The sequence below is a fragment of the Scyliorhinus torazame genome, chromosome 2 (genome assembly GCF_047496885.1).
Source record: "Scyliorhinus torazame isolate Kashiwa2021f chromosome 2, sScyTor2.1, whole genome shotgun sequence".
Lineage (NCBI taxonomy): Eukaryota > Metazoa > Chordata > Chondrichthyes > Carcharhiniformes > Scyliorhinidae > Scyliorhinus > Scyliorhinus torazame.
In genome coordinates, this window is record NC_092708.1 from 240128099 (window position 1) to 240152230 (window position 24132).

Sequence of the window (24132 nt, forward strand, 5' to 3'; positions counted from 1 at the left end):
GTCTGCCTTCAGATTCATCAGATGCGTGAACACACACGCACAATTGTTTAACCGGCCCATTCAAACCCCTCACATTCCACGTCACCAACCTGGTTGGGGAGCTCCCCGCCCGCTTTCCCTGCCGATCAGCCATATCCTTTTTTGAGGCCCGCCCTCGGGTGTCCACAGTCATCGATTCCTTCCCAACTGCGCCACACCAACCCACCTTTGTCAGCAATCCTCCCCCCCCCCCTGCCACCCTGCAAACAAAGAACCAACTCCACCCCGCAACTCATCCTTGCAACTCCCCACTTCACTCCCATTAGCTTCCCCACCCAGCTAATATGGTGGCCCCCGCCCAAGTCCTCCAACCAGCTTTCCTCCCTCCAGTTCTCTCCTCTTTCCCCCCCCCCCCCCCCCCCAACCTGACCGTCAACATCTAAAGTGTAACAAAAGGCACACTCACCATCGTTGCCCTCCCGTAGGAACCTGCCCAGAAAACCCACCACCAAACACTTTAGGAAGCACACAAAACTCCTCCACAGTTCAATGTCCTCACACTCTTCCTAGTCCATTGTACTCATGAATTCCGTCGCCCCCTCTGGCGTGTCAAAATAAAGGTCGCGCTTCTGGAAAGTCACCCACAGGCGGGCCGGGTACAATACCGCAAATTGGACCCCCTTTTCAAAGAGAACAGCCTTAATCCAATTAAACCTGGCCCCCCTCTTTGCCAGCTCAGCCCCCAGGTCCTGGTACACCTGCAGCTCACTCCCTCCCCAGGTACATTTCTTGGTCTGCCTCGCCCATCACAGGATCTTCTCCTTGTCCAGGATGCACCACCATTTGTGGGCAGCACGGTAGCATTGTGGATAGCACAACTGCTTCACGGCTCCAGGGTCCCAGGTTCGATTCCGGCTTGGGTCACTGTCTGTGCGGAGTCTGCACATCCTCCCCGTGTGTGCGTGGGTTTCCTCCGGGTGCTCCGGTTTCCTCCCACAGTCCAAAGATGTGCAGGGTAGGTGGATTGGCCATGCTAAATTGCCCATAGTGTCCAAAATTGCCCTTAGTGTTGGGTGGGGTTACTGGGTTATTGTGATAGGGTGGAGGTGTGGAGCTTGGGTGGGGTGCTCTTTCTAAGAGCCGGTGCAGACTCGATGCACTGCACTGTAAATTCTATGAATCTATGAAAACCATTGCCCTCCAAGACTCGCCTGCCTGCGGCCTCCTCCTCAACGCCCTGTGCACTTGGCCCACCTCCAAAGGCTGAACGAAGACCCCTCCACACATCAATTTCCCCACCATCCTTGCCACATACAAAGCGGCCTCCGCATCTTCAATGACCGGGCATCCCAACACTTATAACATTTTGCCTCTTGGAGCAATTCTCCAGATCCTCCACCTTCTCCCTCAGCCTTGATGTTCTGGCTCTCCCACATCACTCCCATCTCAGCCATCATTGGGGCCAACTGCTCCTTGTGCCCCCCCACAGCTTTCTCCACTTTCTGGATCGGCAGATCCTGGGACTCCAGCCTCTACTCAATTCACTCTATCCCAGATCTCAGCGGTTCCATCACCTTAGCTAGGTCTTCCAGGGCCTCTATCCTCTGTTGCCGAAACTTATTATTCAAGAACCCAACCAACTGCTCTGTCGACCACTAGGCAGGCAACGCTCTCCCCTTGGCCTCCACCATCTTTTCTTGTGGCGCACCATGAAGACTCTCCTGCTCCTGCAGCTCTTTCTTTCTTGCACCACTCCTTGTCCGCGGATCTATCCACCAACTACACCAGAGAGTATTACCATCCCCAGGCACTCCTGTAACTTTAGGCTTCAAATACCATGCTCTTCGGGCAGGAAAAAGACGAAACAAATTCTGCCTTGAGCGGGGTGCACCAAATATGCGACCACTCACTGCATGGCCGCCACCGGAAGTCCCCTGCCTTTGGAATTTTTATCGAGGACACTTAGGGTGAGATTTTCCAGCCCCTCCAGGTGGTGGGATTTTCCAATCCTTCTGAAATCAACAGTGATTTCAATGAATCTCCGCATCCACCGCGGGGAACCCGCCATGGCGGGTCGGGAAAGTCTGGCTGTTCATCGAAAAGCCGCTGTACAGGATTGTTATGCAGTTGAACTTGAGCAGTTTTGTAAGGGCCACGAAGAATCCAGCACGAGTTTTAAGGATACAAAGTAATAACATTTATTTACAATAATATATATTTCTATAATATATATATAATAGCAGCAGCAACTTCCCTTGCTGCACACTCCTGCTGCTTCCAAACTGGCCAGCTTTATTTATACTAGGAGTTTACTAATGGTTTCTCCGCCCCCCTCATTGGGGAAGCTCATACTCCCACAGGATTGTGGGATTGTCATTAGTCCCCAGCCAATGGTAAGCAGGCAGGTTATAACATCCCTCCCGCCCCAAAGTCCAAGGAATCCACCGAAGACCCTGGCGAAGGAGGGCGTCGGACTCGTTTTGCCGCAGGCCGGACACCATTTGCACGCGGCGCTGGATCAGGCGGCGTGTAATGAGACGGAGACCGGCGCTTCCGTGATGAACGGCGCAACGGTTGTACATCCACGGCCCGAGGACCCGAGGATTCCCCCTCTGATGCGTCCTGTGTATCCATCTCAGAGTCAGAGTCTGCTGCCTCCGTCATGTCAGCGTCTCTATCTCCACTCGGTTCTGTAATGACCTGCGCAGGCTTCGAGTGAGGCACCAGTGGAAGATTGTGAGGACTACCTTCCCTGGTCTCTGCGGCTGTAGAAATTAGCTCCGGGGGCGGGGAATCTTTTGAGGGGATAGTCTTCTGGACCGAACGTGGTCTACATGTTTGTGCTGGAGACGACCCTGGGCTTGCACCTGGTAAGATATAGGGCCCGTTTGGCGAAAGATTATGCCAGGAACCCACTGGGCACCACCAACAAAATTCCGAACGAACACTGGGTCACCGGGCGCAAACTGCCGAATCGGCCGATGCTGAGAAAATCCCTGTCCCTGACGTTCTTGTGTGCGGCGTACTTTTGCGCCAATGTCCGGGAAAACCATGCTAAGGCGGGTGCAAAGTCTCCGGCCCATTAGGAGTTCTGCGGGAGCTACCCCAGTCACCGCATGGGGGTTTTTCCAATACGTAAACAAAAAGCGAGCCAGTCTCGTGTCCATTGATCTGGAAGACTGCTTCTTTAGGCCTCTTTTGACTGTCTGCACTGTGCGCTCTGCCAACCCATTTGAAGCCGGGTGGTAAGGGGCAGTGCGGATATGGCGTATGCCGTTCATCTTCGTAAACCTCGCAAACTCCTCACTCGTGAATGGAGTGCCGTTATCCGTGACCAGCACCTCGGGGAGGCCATGCGTACTAAAGGACAAACGCATCTTTTCAATTGTTGCGCAGGACGTTGTCCCCTGCATCTTATGCATCTCTAGCCATTTAGACTGGGCGTCAATTAATAGAAGGAACATGGATCCTTGAAAAGGGCCTGCGAAATCTGCATGCAAGCGTGCCCAAGGCCGCCCTGGCCATTCCCAGTGATGTAGGGGCGCGGCCGGCAGAAGCTTCTGATTCTCCTGGCAAATGGAGCAGTTTTGGGCCACCTTCTCAATGTCGGTGTGGAGGCCTGGCCACCAGACATAACTCCGGGCCAACATTTTCATTTTGGTCACACCTGGATGCCCATTGTGCAAGTCTGTTAGTATCAGCTCCTGGCCTTTTTCCGGGACAATCACACGCATCCCCCACAAGAGGATGCCGTCTTCCACGCTGAATTCTGCCAGCTTGGAGGAAAATGCCCGCAACTCGCCTGGGAGCTGTCTATGCTGCCCACCATACAGGACTATGTGCCAAACCTTTGACAGGACTGGCTTCGTCTGGGTCCACTCACGGATCTGTGATGCTGTGACAGGCAAGGTGTCCATAAAATTTAGGGTTGCAACCACCTCACCAGTCGTGGGGGTCGACATGGGGCCGGTCGATAAAGGCAATCCGCTCAGTGCGTCGGCATTTGCTATCTGCGTACCTGGTTTGTGCTCCAGAGAATACTCGTATGCAGCAAGCAACAAAGCCCAGCGCTGGATCCGTGCAGAAGCAATGGGCGGTATTGGCTTATCCTCTCTGAAAAGTCCCAGCAGAGGCTTATGATCAGTCACGATAGTGAAATGGCGGCCATACACGTACTGGTGGAAGCGTTTCACCGCAAAAACCACTGCCAGGCCCTCCTTCTCGATCTGCACGTACTTTTTCTCCGCTGCAGTCAATGTGCGGGAGGCGACAGCTATCGGTCGCTCGGCCCCGTTCTCCATCTTGTGGGACAGGATGGCCCCATACCATACGGGGATGCATCACATGTGACGAGCAAAGGCTTTCCAGGATCATAGTGGGTTAGTAACCCAGATGACGACAATTGTTGCTTTACCCGCCGGAAAGCGGTTTCTTGCGGCTGACCCCAAACCCAGGTGTGATTTTTCTTTAGCAGAAGGTGCAACGGGGCCAGCGTAGTTGCCAGATTGGGGAGGAACTTCCCGTAATAGTTTACGAGACCGAGAAAAGAACGAAGATGCGAAGTGTCAGTCTAGGCGGGGGCCTGTTGAATCGCACGCACCTTCTCTGCGACGGGGTGCAAACCTTCGCTGTCCACCCGATAACCTAGGTAGACTACTTCCTTAGCCTGAAATACGCACTTTGTGCGGCGGAAACGGACTCCAGCCTCCGAAAAGCATCTAAGGACAGCTTCCAGATTTTTTAATGTTCCTGCTCCGACATCCCTGTAATCAAAACGTCATCTAAGTAGACAGCAACACGTGGTAAACCTCTCAAAATGCCCTCCATAACACGTTGAAAAATTGCGCAGGCAGCGGATACTCCAAAGGGCAACCGTGTATATTCATACAGGCCCCCGTGTGTATTAATCGTTACATATGGTCGGGAGGTAGGGTCCAGCTCCAACTGCAGGTAGGTGTAACTCATATCTAATTTTGTGAACGAGAGTCCACCTGCAAGCTTCGCGTAGAGATCCTCTATGCGAGGCATTGGATATCGGTCGAGTCGGGAAGCCGTATTCACTAAGTTTATAGTCGCCACACAAGTGAACTGCGGCATCTGGCTTCATTACAGGTACAATTGGTGCTGCCCAGTCAGCAAAACGGAGGGGCCTGATAATATCCAAACTCTCCAAACGAGTGAGCTCCCCTTCTACCTTCTCGAGCAAGGCGTAAGGCACAGGGCGTGCCCGGAAATAGCGCGGCGTGGCACCTGGTTCGACTTGGATACGGGCTACGGCCCCTTTTATTTTCCCCAAACCAGGCTGGAATATATATGGGTATCGTCCTAGCACCTCAGTCAACCCACCAGAAACTGTTTGGAGGGTGTGCTGCCATTGCAACCGCAAATGGCGCAACCAGTCCCGACCCAACAGGCTGGGCCCCTGGCCGCGCACCACGATAAGTGGGAAACACCCCTCCTGGCGTCCATAAACAACAGGGATCATTGTAGTTCCTGCAATGTCCAGTGGTTCCCCCGTGTAGGTGGCCAACCTGGCCTGTGAGTCGGTTAATGAAAGGGTCTGTATACCCTGCTTGATGCGGTCGAATGTCCTCTGGGCGATCACGGAGACCGCTGCACCGGTCCATCTCATCTCAAGCGGGTGACCATTGACCCGTACTGTCACCTTAATGGGGGCCACACGGGGAGCTGCTACACAATGCAGCTGCAGGCAGTCGTCCTCCGTCTCCACGTCCTCAGGAGTGGTCGCCGCAGGTTCATCCACATGGAAGGTACGACCCCTGGGCTGGTCCCAGTTTCGGTCGGAACGACAGCGCCTCTGGCGCCCCTAGGACCGGCGTCTGCGACGGGGTCGGCGCCTACAAGTCTGACACGGACATGGCTCCTCATCCATTGGTTCTGGAGAAGGCTCCCTTCGGGGAGGAATGTCCAACGGCCACTGGCGTCGGTCCGGACATCGCCTCGCCCAAGGTACCGCAGGAGTGCGGGGGGACGTTTTCGGACGGAAGGGGTTGCGCCCCAAGGCATGCACTTCCATTCCCTGTAGCTCCTGCACTCCTCGTTCTGCACTCTCTCGGGACAATACTATTTGAATGGCCTGTTGAAAAGTCAACGTTGGCTCAGCTAACAACTTTCTCTGGGTGGCCGCAGTGCTAATACCGCAAACCAAACGGTCGCGTAACATTTCTGACAAGGTCTCACCATAGTCACAGTATTCCGCAATCCTGCATAGCCTGGTAGAAAATCGACAAGGGATTCTCCAGAGGTCCTTTCAGCGGTATTCAATCGGTAACGCTGGACTATCGTGGACGGGCTTGGGTTAAAATGTTGCCCCACTATATTCACAAGTTCATCAAACGTTTTGGTGTCCGGCGCAACTGGGTACGTAAGGCTCCTAATCACCCCAAACGTATGCGGGCCGCAGGCGGTGAGCAGTATGACCACCTGGCGCTCGTTTTCGGTGATATTGTTTGCCCGGAAATAGTAACGCATCCGTTGTGTGTACTGGTTCCAGCTTTCCAGCGCAGCATCAAAAACATCCAAACGTCCGCACAGAGGCATGGTATAATAGAAAACAACTTCCAACCTGTATCCAACAAAAATCCAGGGAGGTGGCTTCAGCAGTGTAGACAGCTATTCACTTTAACCCTCGTCGCCAGTTTTGTAAGGGCCACAAAGAATCCAGCATGAGTTTTAAGGATACAAAGTAATAACATTTATTTACAGTAACATATATATATATATATATATATATATAACAGCAGCAGCAACTTCTCTTGCTGCACACTCCTTCCGGCTGCTTCCAAACTGGCCAGCTTTATTTATACATGGAGTTTACTAATGGTTTCTCCACCCCCCTCATTGGGGAAGCTCATACTCCCACAGGATTGTGGGATTGTCATTAGTCCCCAGCCAATGGTAAGCAGGCAGGTTATAACAAGCAGCTATTTTTTATTCCCACCAGCCTGCAGAATCCATCCCAGCATAAACAGGGTGGATGTCACAGAACTGGCCTCCAAGTCTCACATCGACTTGAAATGTTTCTAAGTGTTGTAACTCACTGTTGTAATGTAGGGAACGATATTGCTAATTTGAGCAAATTAATAACACCGATGAATAAGTGACCGGAACAATTATGTTCAGTGATTTTAGGTCAAAACAACACAAAATAAGATGCCGGACATTCCGGCCGCTTGTCATTTCAACTAACCAGCTTGCTTTTGTGCTCATACCTCTGTCCACAGCCTGCTACAATGTTCCAGTGAAGCCCAACTGTTCTGGTGGCTACGAAGGACATGGGGGATCGTCAATAGATTTCACCGTGGGCTTCATGGAATCTGAATTCCCTCATTAAATGGGTGCTAGCTCACCCAATGGGAAATATATGGCAGGAATTTAAAACCCATTATTTCAGCCCAGACTAGCATCTCCTAGGTCCCTGGGCTTGGATGTATATGTTATGTGATGTCATAAGCTGCGGCAATGACCTTATTCATTACGGCAATAAAGGGATTTGTTGTTGGAAGACTGACCGTGACAAAGTTATTGCACCAACACAAGTTGGAGGAACACAATTCATTTTCCGATTCGGCATTTTGGACTCAACATTGAGTTCAACAACTTTAGACCGTGAACTCCATCCTCCATTTTGATTTTTCTCGTCCCCAAGTGCCAGTCTGCATCTTGCTCCCATGTTTTTGCTTTCAAACAGAGCTGGCCTCTCTCCTGTCAACACATTCTGCTATTTGCTTTCAGGCAGCGCTGACCTTTATTCTGCTATTAACATCCACCCTGGACCAATTCCTTGGTCGAGCATTCCGAGTGGAACTATTTGAAGCACTTGCACAATTAATTTATTTTGAAGCAAAAGGAAAGTTATGTTTCTGTTATTCTCTAAATCTGATTAACGACTGTAGACTACAGTTAACACAAACACTTCATTCAAAGGGTTCGTTCTGCTTTCAGAGCTCAACGAGATGTAAACAGTCAAGAGGCACCACCAGTGAAACTAAGGTAAACTGCCTATGCTGAGCTATCCCTGTGTGCTGCTGCTCACTAGCTCTGTGCTTCTAAAAGAGGCGGATCCTGCCTTGGGCTCGACACTTTATACCCGTCTCTGATGCTCCCTCAAGTGATGCTGTCGCTGTTACATCTGTGCTGCAGTCCCTGGTGTATGTGCAGATGTATGTACAGATCACTACAATGTTTACAAAAGTTGAGCCATTCTGTGGCAGCTAAATGCAATCTAGAACCGGTTATGAGAGAAGGAATTCCTGTTATGGAGTATTATGTAAAAGGTATCATTGTTAACCATCGTAAACTTTGTTTTTTTCCGCTCTAATGCTTTTTTATTTTCTGTACAGTGTTTGAAAAAAAGACTTGCATTCATATTGCACTTCTGATGGCACCAACGACTCAAAGCATTTTGCAGCTGATCTCGTTGCAATGTATGAAACATGCAGCCAATTGGTCACAGCAAACTCCCACAAACAGCAAATTGACAATGACCAGATAACCTGTTTTTGTGATGTTGATTGAGGGATAAGTATTGGCCAGGATGCCAGGGAAACTGGCATTGAAATAGTGCCATGGGACCTTTGACGTCCACACGGGCAGACAGATGGGGCCTCGGATTTAATATCCAATCCAATACACAGCACCTCCAACAATCCCACATTCCCTCGCTACTTCACTGGCGTGTCAGCCGAGATTTTTGTGCTCAGGTTCAGGAACGGCCTTTGAATCCAGAGACTTGTTTAAATGGTGAATGTTAATAATACGAAGCCGGTGGCACAGTGGTTAGCACTGCTGCCTCACAGCATCAGGGACCCGGGTTCAATTCCGTCCTTGGGTGACTGTCTGTGTGGAGTCTGCACGTTCTCCCAGACTTGCGTGGGTTTCCTCCGGGTGCTCCAATTTCCTCCCACAGTCCAAAGATGTGCAGGTGAGGTGGATTGGCCATGCTAAATTGCCCCTTAGTGTCTATAGATTGGGTTACAGGGATAGAGCGGGGGAGTGGGCCTAGGCAGGGATCTCTTTCAGAGGGTCGGTGCAGACCCAGTGGGCCGAAAGGCCTCCTTCTGCACCGGGATTCTACGAAGAGTAGTAACTTTGGGAAATTATGCGGCTCAAGAACGAGGAAGTTAAATTATAACTAGCAGAAATGGCGTTATAAACCCAGAGGTGATAATGAATTTACCAAATATATACATCAATGCAGAACCCACCCCTTACCGAGTTTGATAAGCAGCACTCCTAAACTTAGAGTTGTAAGGTCATGGGTTCATAGCCTACTCCAAGAATTTAGGGAGCACATAATCCAGGCTAAGGGAGTGCTTCATTGTAGGAAGTGCTGTCTTTCAATCCTAACATTAAACCAAGACCCCCATCTGCCCTCTCAGTTGCATGTGAAATGGTGCTATTTGAAGAAAGGTCAAGAAGTAGTATCCTGGCCAATATTCATCCTGCAGTCAACATGATTAATCCATTTATCTGCTCATTTAATTCAATGTTGTTTCTGGGACTTCATTGTATATCAATTGATTGCCATGTTTCTACAATGTAGCAGTGACTACATTTCACATCTAATTAATTGGCTTTCATGAGCTTTGGAACATTCATACATAGGTTGCTGCATAATGCAAGTTCCTTTCTGAATTCCAGCTTTCAGCAGTTGGGAGCTTCAATAGTCTCACAAGGTCAGTAACCCGACAAAGAAAAATATTACAAAATAATATCAAAGTCAGCAAGCCAAACACAAAGATGTTAGATTTGTGAAATTGCCTACTTTTAAACTTGCATTTATATAACTCAGATGATTGCTCTCTCCAACCCCCTAACAACCACAACCCATCACTCATTGTGGCAGATATGAATTCAGCGACTGGACAGTTTCTCCCTGTTTCCTCCAGTGTTACTAAGGTCACACCAAGATTAATGTTGTTTTATTGTCAAGGGCAGTCATCCTCACCTTGGCGTTGGAATTTAGTTTGTGCCCATATTTGGACCAAGGCTGTAATGAGGTCCGGCGATGGGTGGATCTCGGAAAATCCTAAGTGGGAATTGGCAATCAGGTTATAGGTGAGAAAGTGCCACTTGACACCTGGTTGACAACATAGCTTCTGGTGATTGGAATCGGTTGGTAGGGCAATAATTGGCTGGCTTGGATTTGCCTTGGTCTTAATTGACCATACATTCCTGAACTATTTTCCATTTTGTTTGGTCGACATTTTGGTCTAATTTTTATGCTTCTATGATCTTGGTAAAATATATTCCAACTAACCATCTGCTTACCAACCCAACCTTCTTGGGTTATTATGAAAGGGCGCTGTTCCAGGATTTCACCGTCATCTCGCCCCAGCCCCCTACACATCCACACAATATCCACTCCCCCACCCCCCACCCCCACCTATACTCCACTGAATGTCAACCAGTGCAGCCTTCAGGATATGGAGGTTGGTCTGAATTAACAGTGTGTAACACTCCTTCCTATTTATTTCCTTTGTTCCCATTTCTTTTATGTTTTATTATTTTTGTCCGTGGACACATAATTGGAATATGCCTTTCAGCAGAAGCCTCAAGGTTGAAGCAGCGTGCTTGACAGGACACTGTGTTCCCAGGTTTTGTATTTAGCCAGACTCCTCGGAACTGAATGGATCTTAGGAACCAGGTTTGGAGGGAGTCGGATCAATTGGTTAACTGGCAACTGGTGGGTTGCCAGGGATAGTGTTCTGCCTGAAAATGGTCAGTGATTGGTTCCTGTGTGATGCTTTCTGACCGAACTGAGCAGAAGTGTTAAGACCTTGGGAGTGAAAGGAACTCTCCCTCTCTCTCTGTCCTCCATTGTTGAAGTGAATGAACTGCTCTATTGTTCTGAAAGCAGTGAGTACCTGGCACATCCATTGCTATGACTTTATGTTAGGCTGCCGGACCAGACCCAAATGTAATTTAGGAAACTGGACAAGAAACGCCAACAATTTTGTCACTTTTAAACTGTGAGGAAGGGATACTTTACCCCCAGGAGTAATTCCAATGACAGACAGGGATTTTTAAATATTAAAACAAATGTTATTCTTAACACAGGACCAACTACATTAATGCACATAAAATAGCTTACAATTAACAGTAAAACTATTCTTAACAATAAAGTGAAATACCTTAACTTCTAACTTATACTTTCTCTACCTCCAATTAAGCAAAGCATATTACACGTCAAAAGCCACTTATAAATAAAGTTAGCAAACACAGAGATACTTGCTGTCCTCTGTATCAAGAATTGCTTTCAGCAAAGGAGAGACACGAGTTTCAAGTCCCTCTGTCTTTTGCAGACTAAAAGCTAAACAGCTTGCTGCAGATCTTGCTCCTCCCATTATTACATCATCTCTATCTCACTCTGATCCCATGACCCTGTTTACCTAAGTCTAAACACAATTCCTTTAATTATCTAAACTCTTGGAGAGCCTTCTTTCTACAAACAAAATGCCATTAGCCCTGTATAGGTACAGAAATGAACAATGAGAATCAAGGATTATCTTACGTTTACAACTCTTAATTGCATCTTTTGCAGACACACCGTCTCCCTGTATGTTAAACCAGAATTTATAAAAGATATAACTGCAACAGAGTATAATACAATATATATATATATATATATGTGTGTGTAACAATTTCCTATATTCATCATACCTGGAATGATGTTATGTCTGCAGAAAAATAGACAACCTTGCCAAAGAAAACAATCTCAAACCTGGAAGGAAGAAGTATCAAAATGAAAGCTGAACTTCAGAAAGACATGAACTGGAAGTCATCCAAGTTCATCAAAGATGTTTCTCCTTTTATTTAATTAATATTTTATTTCCCTTTCCACCACCCTTTCCCCTCACTGTGTTTCGAGAGAGTGGGTGTAGTTAGAAACGGGTGGTTAGGGTATGGATAGTCAATTACATTTTCTGTTTGTTTAATTATAATACTGTACAAAGGTTGCAGACCCGGTGACTGCAGTTTATTTGGATCAGAGCCTCGGGTATTTTCAATGTTGCGCCTCCGGGTGCATTGGGCTGGAATTGACCATGCACAAGCCCAGGGTGTTGTGACAAGTGGGTAAGGACAGGATCGGGTTCAGCTATGATGCCCTCCACCATCTGATAGCCAGCTTGCAGTCGCTATTGATGCCCATGCATGAACGTGGGCAAACTGGGTGAGGTACAGAAGGCCAGCCACCAACTATTAAACTATATCAGAGTGAGGGAGAGAAACAACAGAAAGCATTTTGTTTTAAAAAGGTGTGCGGCAGCACGGTGGTACAATGGGTTAGCACTGCTGCCTCACGGCACCGAGGTCCCAGGTTCGATCCCGGCTCTGGGTCATTGTCCGTGTGTAGTTTGCACATTCTCCCTGTGTTTGTGTGGGTTTCACCCTACAACCCAAAGATGTGCAGGTTAGGTAGATTGGCCACGCTAAATTGCCCCTTAATTGGAAAAAATGAATTGGGCACTCTAAATTTATTTTTTTAAAAGGTGTGCTGAAAATGAGATTCCTTTTGAGTTGAAAGTTTGTACGCTTGGTAATTTTCCTCCTTTGAAATCAATTGTAAATGTTCTGCTGAAACTGGGATCTGCTAGTCATGACCAGTGCAGTTTGCTGATATTATACTGTAAAACAATAAGACAAATAGCCATCAAACAATCCAACCTCGGAATGTGTGAGGAACGCACCAACATCCAGTCCGTTCCAGGTAAGTACATCGGAATCCCTCCCTTAATTGGACTCTGGTTTGTGAATCATTTCCAATCCTGGTGCCCCCTCCTCGCGCCTCCCTAATCCTAAATGTGTGCAGATGTCTTTGTGGCACTCCATGCTGCAGCTGTAAATTGAGTCACGAGCAAGTGAATTAGGAGCTTCAGGTTGGCAGTGCCTACCTCATCGTGTTTACAAAGTGAAAGGGTGCTACGCAAATCCTTTATCAAATTGTTGGATGAAAGGAGCCTTCGAAAAACCGCTCGGTTAACATTGTTTAGTGAATGTGCTTAGCTTAGCGCACCTTGTAGCAAGTTTTCTCCAGAATCTGATTGTTTAAAATGATAAGAGGTTTGGTGATTGATAAAAGTTGTCAATCTACTGTTGATTGAATGGCTCCATCAAGTCTGATTCCTTAGCAAATAGAAGAAGGTGCTTGTAAGTCTGTAATTCTGATTTCTAATCTCAAAAGGCCTGCATGAAAGCTATCCTTTTTCTTTCAAAAATACAATGTGTACAGTGTGATCGCTCAAAGCAATGTTATATTCTGTTTCCTGTCAAATACAGATTACTTTGAAAAATCTGCCATTGGTTACATTCTTGAGAACTAAATAATGCTTGTTGGAGAATGTCGATAAGGATGAATCAGAGCCCACTCGTCCCTGGAACAAATTAAAATTTTGATCTAGATCTTACAATGCTTAAGGACTTCAGTAACACTAAGTATGGAACTGGGAATGGAATGCAGGCAAGAACTGTGCAGTAAAACAAACGTCACTCTGTCTCTGTTACCATACATGAACTTTGGGGAAATGAACATTGGTGCTAAATAATTGTTTTGGATTTGCTTGATGCATTGTCACCTAAATCATTAAGAAAACAGAGGGTAATAAATAACTTAACAGAAGAAGTCTGATCCTGCGTTACAGTCTATGCTTTATTGTGCAGTCAGGCAGCTTGTGTTCAACAAGTAAAAGTCATGATTTTGATAAGCACAGCATCTGAATTTCCAAATCTTGAGCTGATAAGGGGCCATTTGAGTCATCGCCTTTATACAATTTTTTTGGGGGGGAAGACTGATTGACAGCTTTCTCTAGTCAGTCTAGTTAGTCTATCAGGTAATAAGATATTCGTGCCCTCATGAACAGATGCAGAGATGTGTGGAAGTCTTGAAGCTCAGTGCCTCTTGGAAAAGTACACTTTAATTCTTCAGGGAACATGTTACCTGGAAGGGTTTGTCGGCCGAGTCAGTGGGCTCTACCATTCTCTAATTATCACTTCTACCACCATGATTTATTCCCAGAGAAAAAATAATGATGCGAGCACTTACTGTGAGCAGAATACTTATCTTTTTGACACTGCTCAGTTATTCTGATTCCTTATTAATGAGGATCACCAGTAGCTAACCTGTAGAATTTAACTTCTGGTTCTAAGAATGTTTTTAAAAATGAAACAATGTAGTGTCATCAATTTGAGAGATGCCAGTGTGAAAGGAACAAAACACTTCCATTTTGGTCAACTCATTCATTTACAGATGGCGTTTAGCCTGTATTTGACGCAGTGTAAAGTTTTCTGAACTCTGTTCCAGCTACAACCTGAGCACAGCAGCCCTGCTGCACCTTGTTGACTCCCTCCATTGCCTACGTCAGTCAACCTTCAGTTGAATTGTCAATTTGGTCACAATTTCTTGTCGAATTAACCCTGTTGCGGCCCCTAAACACATCAGTTAGCTTGTTTTTTAAAAAAAACGTAAGTAATACTGTCAAGTAAGGAATATTGTGAATTCCTTCATGCCTAATAAAGGCTTTAAATGGAGTTTAGGATAGGTTTAATCCAGTTCTTCATGCTGTAAATAATTCTGTTTTAGTCATTCATGGCATTTGGGAATCAGTGGCTGGATCAACATTTATTGTCCATATGAAAGGCTTGTTATTTCCTTCCTTAACCACTGTTTAAAAAAGGAGGTAGGCAGAAAGCAGGTAATTATAGGCCAGTGAGCTTAACTTCGGTAGTAGGGAAGATGCTGGAATCTATCATCAAGGAAGAAATAGCGAGGCATCTGGATGGAAATTGTCCCATTGGGCAGACGCAGCATGGGTTCATGAAGGGCAGGTCGTGCCTAACTAATTTAGTGGAATTTTTTGAGGACATTAACAGTGCGGTAGATCACCGGGAGCCAATGGATGTGGTATATCTGGATTTCCAGAAAGCCTTTGACAAGGTGCCACACAAAAGGTTGCTGCATAAGATATAGATGCATGGCATTAAGGGGAAAGTAGTAGCATGGATAGAGGATCGGTTAATTAATAGAAAGCAAAGAGTGGGGATTAATGAGTGTTTCTCTGGTTGGCAATCAATAGCTAGTGGTGTCCCTCCGGGATCAGTGTTGAGCCCACAACTGTTCACAATTTACATAGATGATTTGGAGTTGGGGACCAAGGGCAATGTGTCCAAGTTTGCAGACGACACTAAGATAAGTTGTAAAGCAAAAAGTGCAGAGGATACTGGAAGTCTGCAGAGGGATTTGGATAGGCTAACTGAATGGGCTAGGGTCTGGCAGATGGAATACAATGTTGACAAATGTGAGGTTATCCATTTTGGTAGCAATAACAGCAAAAGGGATTATTATTTAAATGATAAAATATTAAAACATGCTGCTGTGCAGAGAGACCTGGGTGCGCTAGTGCATGAGTCGCAAAAAGTTGGTTTACAGGTGCAACAGGTGATTAAGAAGGCAAATGGAATTTTGTCCTTCATTGCTAGAGGGATGGAGTTTAAGACTAGGGAGGTTATGCTGCAATTGTATAAGGTGTTAGTGAGGCCACACCTGGAGTTTTGTGTTCAGTTTTGGGCTCCTTACTTGAGAAAGGACGTACTGGCACTGGAGGGTGTGCAGAGGAGATTCATTAGGTTAATCCCAGAGCTGAAGGGGTTGGATTACGAGGAGAGGTTGAGTAGACTGGGACTGTACTCGTTGGAATTTAGAAGAATGAGGGGGGATCTTATAGAAACAGATAAGATTATGAAGGGAATAGATAGGATAGATGCAGGCAGGTTATTTCCACTGGTGGGTGAAAGCAGAACTAGGGGGCATAGCCTCAAAATAAGGGGAAGTAGATTTAGGACTGAGTTTAGGAGGAACTTCTTCACCCAAAGGGTTGTGAATCTATGGAATTCCTTGCCCAGTGAAGCAGTAGAGGCTCCTTCATTAAATGTTTTTAAGATAAAGATAGATAGTTTTTTGAAGAATAAAGGGATTAAGGGTTATGGTGTTCGGGCTGGAAAGTGGAGCTGAGTCCACAAAAGATCAGCCATGATCTCATTGAATGGTGGAGCAGGCTCGAGGGGCCAGATGGCCTACTCCTGCTCCTAGTTCTTATGTTCTTATGTTAACAGGCATTAATGAACCAGATGGATTTTTATGACAACCTTCAATGGTTGTATACATTAAGCTTCAAAATACATTTTAAAAATCTAATTTTAGAAAAACTGCTGTGTAATCTGGCTCTCCAGGGGAGGTTCTGAATGGAGACACTTCTTCACAAGGAGGGGTGAATTAACCTCCGAGAAATGGGTGTGCCAATAGTAGGCTTCCCTCATAATTCAAGATTAGTGAGTGGGCAAGAAAAAGAATGAACATAACAGCTCTCTCTATCCTTTGGAGGGAGGAGAATATGTGTCACAGAGTAATCCCAGGGCCAGTTTAGCTCAGTTGGCTGGACAGCTGGTTTGAGATGCACCGTGAGGCCAACAGCACAGGTTCAACTCCTGTACCAGCTGAGGTTAGTCATGAAAGCTCCACCTTTTCAACCTTGCTCCTTACCTGAAGTGTGGTGATCCTCAGGTTAAATTACCGCCAGTCAGCTCTCCCCCTCAAAGGGGAAAGCAGCCCATGGTTATCTGGGAGTATGGCAACTTTACTTTACTTTTATATCCCAGGCAAAAAGCTTGTCCCTGGAGTCTTTTAACGCAAGAGGCTGATGTGCTGCAGCTACCACACAATTGTGACTGAACAGGAAACTCCTGCCCACCATACTGTAAGGATTTACAGGTTGACAATCAACCCTTTTGGCTACACTATGATCACACCTTCCTTGGCCACCAGGTCTGGGGTGGAACCCAACCTTAGAGCCTCTGGCTCAGAGGCAGGGACACTAGCCACTGCTCCAAAAGACCACCTTACGACAGGACAATGCCATTATCAAAGCATTGTATTTTTTAAAAAGGGCAAGCATAGATTGCATTGGAACCTGGCTGAGGTTGTCACATCGAACTTACCTTCCACTACTTACCTTACCACTACTTCTAATTCATTCCCTTCTTGTCTAATTCATAGGCGTTGACTTCAAAATGAAGACAATAGATGTGGACGGAATCAAGGTGCGAATACAGATTTGGTAAGTTCACAAAGGATTATCTACAACTGAGCACTTGCTTTTCAGTAAATTGCTGCAATGTAAGCTAAGTGGCTAAAAGAAATTTAACAATTGAAACGCTTTCTTGATCGGCTTACCATTCAATATTGCCATTTTGTTTATTGCTGTCAAAAATTAAAATAAGCGACTTGCATTTTACAGACAATGAGAATGTGGCACAGTGGTTAGCACTGCTTCCTCACAGCACCAGGGTCCCGGGTTCAATTCTGGCCCTGGGTGACTGTCTGGATGGAGTCTGCACGTTCGCCCCGTGTTTGCGAGGGCTTCCTTTGGATGCTCTGGTTTCCTGCCACAGTCCAAAGATGTGCAGGTTAGGCCAAGGGAGGGCAGAGAAGTGGGCCTAGGTAAAGTGCTGTTTCGGAGGGTCGGTGCAGACTCGGTGAGTCGAATGGCCTCCTTCTGCACTGTAAGGATTCTATGGATTCAGCCTGGATGGCAGTAACAGTGTTACCACTGACCTCAGTACCTTAAGGTTTGGCAAGAGGGGAACATACTTTTATCTCTATCCAGTAATATTTGAAGCTGTGAAACCACCATTGGGAACAGGATTAGGTATGGCTGTGATGCCCCATGTAGTCAAATAGCTGACCAGCACTTACTATCAAGGCTCACCTGTAAATAATGGTCAGATAGATGAAATACCTTGTGATGCCTAGTGCCTATCAGTACCTTGGGGGAGAAGATGGACAGGAGGAGCATTATAGTGCAGCAAGTTTCCACGATTTAATGCAAGCAAGGTAAAAATAGGATGAAGCATGACTCAACTACTTTTTCTTTATTGGGATGTGGGCATCACTGGCAAGGGCAGCACTTGTTGCCCATCCCTAATTGCCTATGAACTGCGTGGCGTTCTCGGCCATTTCAGAGAGACAGTTAAGGGCCAACTACGTTACTGTCTGGATTTGGAGTCAGAGGTAAGGATGGCAGATTTCCTACCAAAAAGAGATTTAGTGAGCCAGATAGATTTTTACAACAATTGATGATAGCTTCATGGGCAAGATTTTAAAATGAATAATTGATTTTAAGTTCCACCAGCTGTGGTGATGGCATTTGAACCCATGTCCCCAGGATTACTAGTCCAGTAACATTATCACTACACCATTGTCTCCCCTACATAAACTAGCTCAAGCAGAATGGGCTGAGTGGCCTCCTTCTGTACTCTACGTCTCTAATTCTGTTTACGGTTCTGTGACGTTCAAACTGGGATTATTGACATTTCTTTACAAGGGTCCGTGAAGCTTGGAGGGATAGGTTGCTGTATAATTCATGGTTTCTTCAGATCACAAAAGATTGCAACATTGGTGAAACCATAGAGTCCCTACTTTGCAGAAGGAGGCCATTTGGCCCCTCATGTCTGCACTCCCTGACTAACAGCACCCTACCTAAGCCCACTCCCCCACCCTATTCCCATAACCCCACCTAGCCTGCACATCTTTGGACTGTAGGAAGAAACCAGAGTACTCGGAGGAAACCCACGCAGACACGGGGAGAATGTGCAAACTCCACTCAGTCTCCCAAAGCCGGAATTGAACGGTGAAGTCCTAATTGTGAGCAGTAAAATGCAAAATGTGGACAGAAAGGACCAAATAAATGCAGCTCACACTGAAAGGAAGGGAGGGAGACAAGATGTAAAAACTTTGAAAAACTGCTGCCATATTTGGGGACCCAATGCTGTTATATAATCTCATTGCGTGAGAATGCTGTGTAGGAGCATTGCCAACTGAATCCTGCCACAGTTATACAGGACGTCTCTTCTGTAAGTGACAGTCCCTCCCTTTAGCGAAACACAGTGACAACCAGTTTTCATTTATTCCTGCTTTACGGGGGGAGAGGGGGCCATCAGAGGGAGAAAAATTCCATGGGATTAAAATGACCAATTAGCTGGAAAGAATTTTTGGTTGAAGTCTTGCAATATTGATTATCTTTCTCCTACACTTGTGAACTGGACAGGTCATGCTGGCAGTGAATGCTAGAATTCTGGGTTATGTGCAGTTGAGATGACTCAACCATATGCCTTCTCAGAAAGGCATCAGTTGAGAGATGTCACTGTCCTCCCTGAGAATAGGGCTCTGAGGGAGTAAATATAGCCGCTCACCCCACATAAATCCCAGCAACGGACTTCAGAATGTTATCAGTGAAGGCCCAGGGGCAGATTGCCTGTTTATTCTTCATCTAAACTTCAGCACAGCAGCGACATGAGAGACATCGGAACAAGTTTTATGCAAAATCGCAAAGGATTTATTTTCTGTTTCTGCACACTCCCAGGGATCATTGCCACTGACACCATAAGAATTGCAAAAAAAAACGGCGGGAGGGTGGCGCAGTGGTTAGCACTGCTGCCTCACGCCGTCGTGGACCCGGTTCGAACCCGGCCCGGGGTCACTGTCCGTGTGGAGTTTGCACATTCTCACCCCCACAACCCAAACGTTGTGCAGGGTAGGTGGATTGGCCACACGAAAACAAATTGCCCCTTAATTGGAAAAATAAAATAAAAATAATTGCACAAAAACGCTACCTCCTCTGGAATCTCTTTGGGAACTCCTCCTACAATCCTGAGTACACATTTCATTCAGTTTGACTCAGAATGTTGTCTTTAATTGCAGCAGCAACACTCTTTGTGACTGCCATGAAGAATTCAAAGCCTGGTTATGTATTTTGGATAAATTCAATTTTGCAAATAGATATTATTTCACTTTTACACAAATTCAGAGGCATTCTTCTTCATTCAGCATTCTCCTCAAGCTGTGAGATTTCTCTATTCTTTTTGTTCCTGTTGTATTTCTGTGCTTGGCATTGTGAATAGCAAAGTCACATGTTCCCTTGTTGGAACCTGATTGGTTGTTCTATAAAGACAGACAGGATACTTGACGTCAATTAATTTATTCTGTGAGCACTAAGTCTAAGTCCCTCACAACCTAATATCACTTCTGTCACTCCACATTCTGAATCCAGCTGCTGACCAAGTACAACGTTGTATTATTATGGGCGACACGGAGGGCAACACGGTGGCGCAGTGGTTAGCACAGCTGTCTCACGGCGCTGGGGTCCCAGGTTCGATCCTGGCTCTGGGTCACTGTCCGTATGGAATTTGCACATTTTCCCCGTGTTTGCGTGGGTTTTGCCCCCACAACCCAAAGATGTGCAGGGTAGGTGGATTGGCCATGCTAAATTGCCCCTTAATTGGAAAAAATGAAGTGGGTACTCCAAATTTATTTTTTTTAAATTATGGGCATCACGGTAGCACAGTGGTTAGCATTGTTGTTTCACAGCGCCAGGGTCCCAGGTTCGATTCCAGTTTGGGTCACTGTCTGGGTAGACTCTGCACTTTCTCCCTGTGTCTGCGTGGGTTTCCTCCAGGTGCTCCGGTTTCCTCCCACAATTTCCGAAAGATGTGCTTGTTAGGTGAATTGGACATTCTGAATTCCCTGTGTACCCGAGCAAGCGCCTGAGTGTGGCGACTAAGGGATTTTAACAGTAAATTCATTGCAGTGTTCATGTAAGCCTACTTGTGACAATAATAAAGATTATTATTATTCCAACTACTCTATCCTGTAGCCCAGAATACACCGGCGAGTCATTAAAATGGTTTTATCAATATCTACAAAACGTATTTCTGAAAAAAAGACATGGAACGGGATTCTCCATTCCCCCAGCCGTGTGTTTTTTGGCAGCGCGCCGTTCGCTGGATGGGGGAACAGAGATTCTCTGCTTCCACTGCTTGTCAATGGGATTTCCCATTGAAACCACTCCACACCGCCAGGAAACCCATGGGCAGAGTGCACTGCAAGTGGGAAAAGAGAACCCCAGCCATGTTGTCGAAGCAAGAACACCAATAGTAAAGGAAACAATATCAGCCCGTAACGGCCTCCACGAACAGGCGCCGGAATGTGGCGACTAGGGGCTTTTCACAGTAACTTCATTTGAAGCCTACTTTCAAGCCTACAGCCTGAAAATGAAGCGATTTTCATTTAATTTTTTTCAATAATTTATACTGCGTGACAAAAAGAAAAAAAATTGTTCTGCATGAGAGTGCTGATTGGTTGACAAGTAGCCTCTGATTGGTAACGGTGTTGCTATGGAGAATGCACCAGAGAACAGTTAACTGCCTTTTGCTCAAATGCAAAACAGACATGTGAGCTCTGATTGATCAAGGCATTGCTATGGGAAGGAACCAGGGAATGACTGACACCAAGCTTTTGTTTAGTTGAAAAAGTCGCAATGTGTGGACATGCTCCTGCTTTAAAATGACAGGACCCTGTGTGCGACTATTTGTAGCTTCTAGCATGTGTAAATGAGCCAACTATGAGTCCGACTGGTAATCTTTAATTGGTTTTCAATGTAATTCTTCGCACAATCAGGATTCCTATAAGAATTGTCAAGAATGCCAAATACATTGTGCATTTTGCATGTGCATAATCTATGTATCAAATACCTATTACAGATTCTATGTTAGCTATTGTTATCCCTGCCTCAGTTACATCCACAAGATAAGGGATGTTTGTTTCTATGGACACTGGAGACTTGATGAAAAGACGCAAGTTTTAGAAGATGCTTAACTTAACCATTGAATCTAATTCAATAAGCTCTTTCGTTTTCCCGTTGACAATCAAACCCAGTTCAACAAAACCTTATTTCTTCAGTTTCTGTTGGTACTTCAGGATTGCTAAAAGCCTAATAATAGCAAAATCCATTCTGATTCTGCTTTTTTATGATGTGGCTCTGTATCTGATCCCCATCAGCAAAGAAAATAATCTTTTCAACTCAAACATTACTCTAAAGAGGGCACTGAACTTGGCAACTCTGCTTTGGTGTCTTCTGCTGCTCCTTCAGCCCCTGCTTCAAGCCAGAATCGACCCTCTATGCAGTCAGCTATCAACTTTCAGTAACCCATTGAATCAGCCCAATGAATATGTTAGGCTGATGAACATATATTTCACACCACGGCCGCTATTAATGTAATGCACAACATCTTCACTTCATAAACTGGAGTCTCCAGAATGGCTAATGAATCTAGTAAGGTCATTTATTCTACTGCAAACATTGAACAACTTCAGCTGAACCGCGAAGGCTGTATGTGCCAAATTCAATACATTACTTTCAGTCTATTGATGCCGTTTCCTTTTCCTAACCCTGGCAGTTGATAATGCCATTGATTTTCTGTTCTAATTAATAACAAGACAAAATCATAAATAAACCATTGTTCCCATGACACCTGAAATGGACCCATCATACCCAATACCCACATACCTTTCAAACCCCCTGATGCTGGTGGTCGGAGTATGTGCTTCTATTTCATACACCCCATTCCCCACTACTGAAAAAGATTATACAGGTGGCAGGTCAGTGCTGATCATAAGGATTAGAAGCAGGAATAGACCATTCGGCCCATTGAACCACATCTGCCAGTTAAGCAGATCATGGGTGCTCTGATTGAGGCTTCAACTTCACTTTCTTGCCTCCCCCCCCCCCCCCACCCATAACCCCTGACTGCGAGGTGGGGGGGGGGGGGGCAGGCGGGGGGGCATCAAGATAATTCAAACAACGTGGGACAAGTGAACTGAGAGAAATAAATGCAGAAAATTCTGGGAACACTTGTCAGGTCAAGCAGCATCTGTGGAGAGAGAGAAAAATCGAGTTAACATTGCCAAGTTGATGACCATTCTTTCTCCATATCTCTGATCTGCTGAACATTTTCTATTTTTAGTTCAGGTTGCCAGAATCCACAATATTTTTGCTGGAGTAATTTAAGAGAGCACTGGTCCTTCAGCAGACATAGCATTACAGGGAGGGGTCTGAATAATAACACAAAGAGCTTGTCGCATGGACATTGAGTGGTGTTAGCACATTAATACTCTGTGGAGACTCTTGCCAGCTCTGTACCTTCAATAAACTGACTTACACCACGATGTATAAACTGGCCCCAGCTCTCCAGTTAGCTCTTAGGTTAGGCTGAGACATCAGGATTTAAGTGCGACACGGCCAAAGAAGAATTCTCCATGTTTGTGATGCAAGTAGTGTAATGGTATCTGGCATAGCAAGGGTTAATGTGGGACTGGAAAACAGTACCGCCCACAATGTAATGCAAAGAGACACATGACCTGAGACCAGAGAGAGTTGTGGATTGGACAGAGACCTGTGTTAAAGCAAGCACGGAGTTAACTCCTAGCTTGGGCTATACCGTATATATATATATATATATGTACATAGTGGTGTGTTATCAATGAACACGTAACCATACAAGACGCAGAACCCCTTTTTTGAGAGACCTACTGAATATGCAACATACATTTTCTTCCATGGCAAATGTTTCTTTCTGACCATTTTGACCATCCAAAGCAATCATTTATGGACTGTTTAGAGAGGCATTTTCAAGGTTTCACTCCCCCACCTACACACAAACTGCATGCAAGCTTGTCCTGAAGAGTTTCATGACCAGTATTTGAAAAACAACTAACAATTGCCATTTTGTTCTCTTACCTTTTTCAATGTCATTTATCATTGTAAAGAGCAGCCTGGCCCTTGGGTTTGTGGAAAAGTTAACAGCAAGTTATATTCCAGAATTGTTTCCTAAATTGCCTCTGTGATCCAGGCCAAAGATTCAGCAATTCACTCCATTTGTAATTTTTTTTAAATAGCATTCATGGTTTCTGGGTATTCCTGGCTGTGGCAGCATTTATTGCCCATCCCTAATTGCCTTGCCAGACCATTTCGAAGGACTTTTAAGAATCAACAACATTGCTGCGGGTCTGGAGTCTCATGTAGGTCAGACCAGGGAAGGATGGCAGTTGTCGTTCCCTTAAGTACACGAGTGAACCAGATGGGTTTTCACAACAATCAATTCAAATTTCACCAACTGCCATGCTGGGATTTGAAACAAGGTCCCAGGGAATTACCTTCGGTCTCTGGATTATTAGTCCAGTGACAATACTACTAAACCACCACCTCCCCTAATGCTGGGTGAAGTGCAGAGTGTGGAAACACT

At 45.8% G+C, this 24132-nt stretch overlaps 1 protein-coding gene across 1 annotated transcript in view; it reads left to right on the forward strand.

Moving 5' to 3' along the window:
- Positions 1-24132, forward strand: part of rab15 (RAB15, member RAS oncogene family) — a 239169-nt gene that overhangs the window by 145573 nt on the left and 69464 nt on the right. Inside the window, exon 2 of the mRNA XM_072485492.1 lies at positions 17051-17111. Within this exon, the coding sequence (XP_072341593.1) occupies positions 17051-17111 (61 nt within the window). The remainder of the gene's footprint in view (positions 1-17050; positions 17112-24132) is intronic.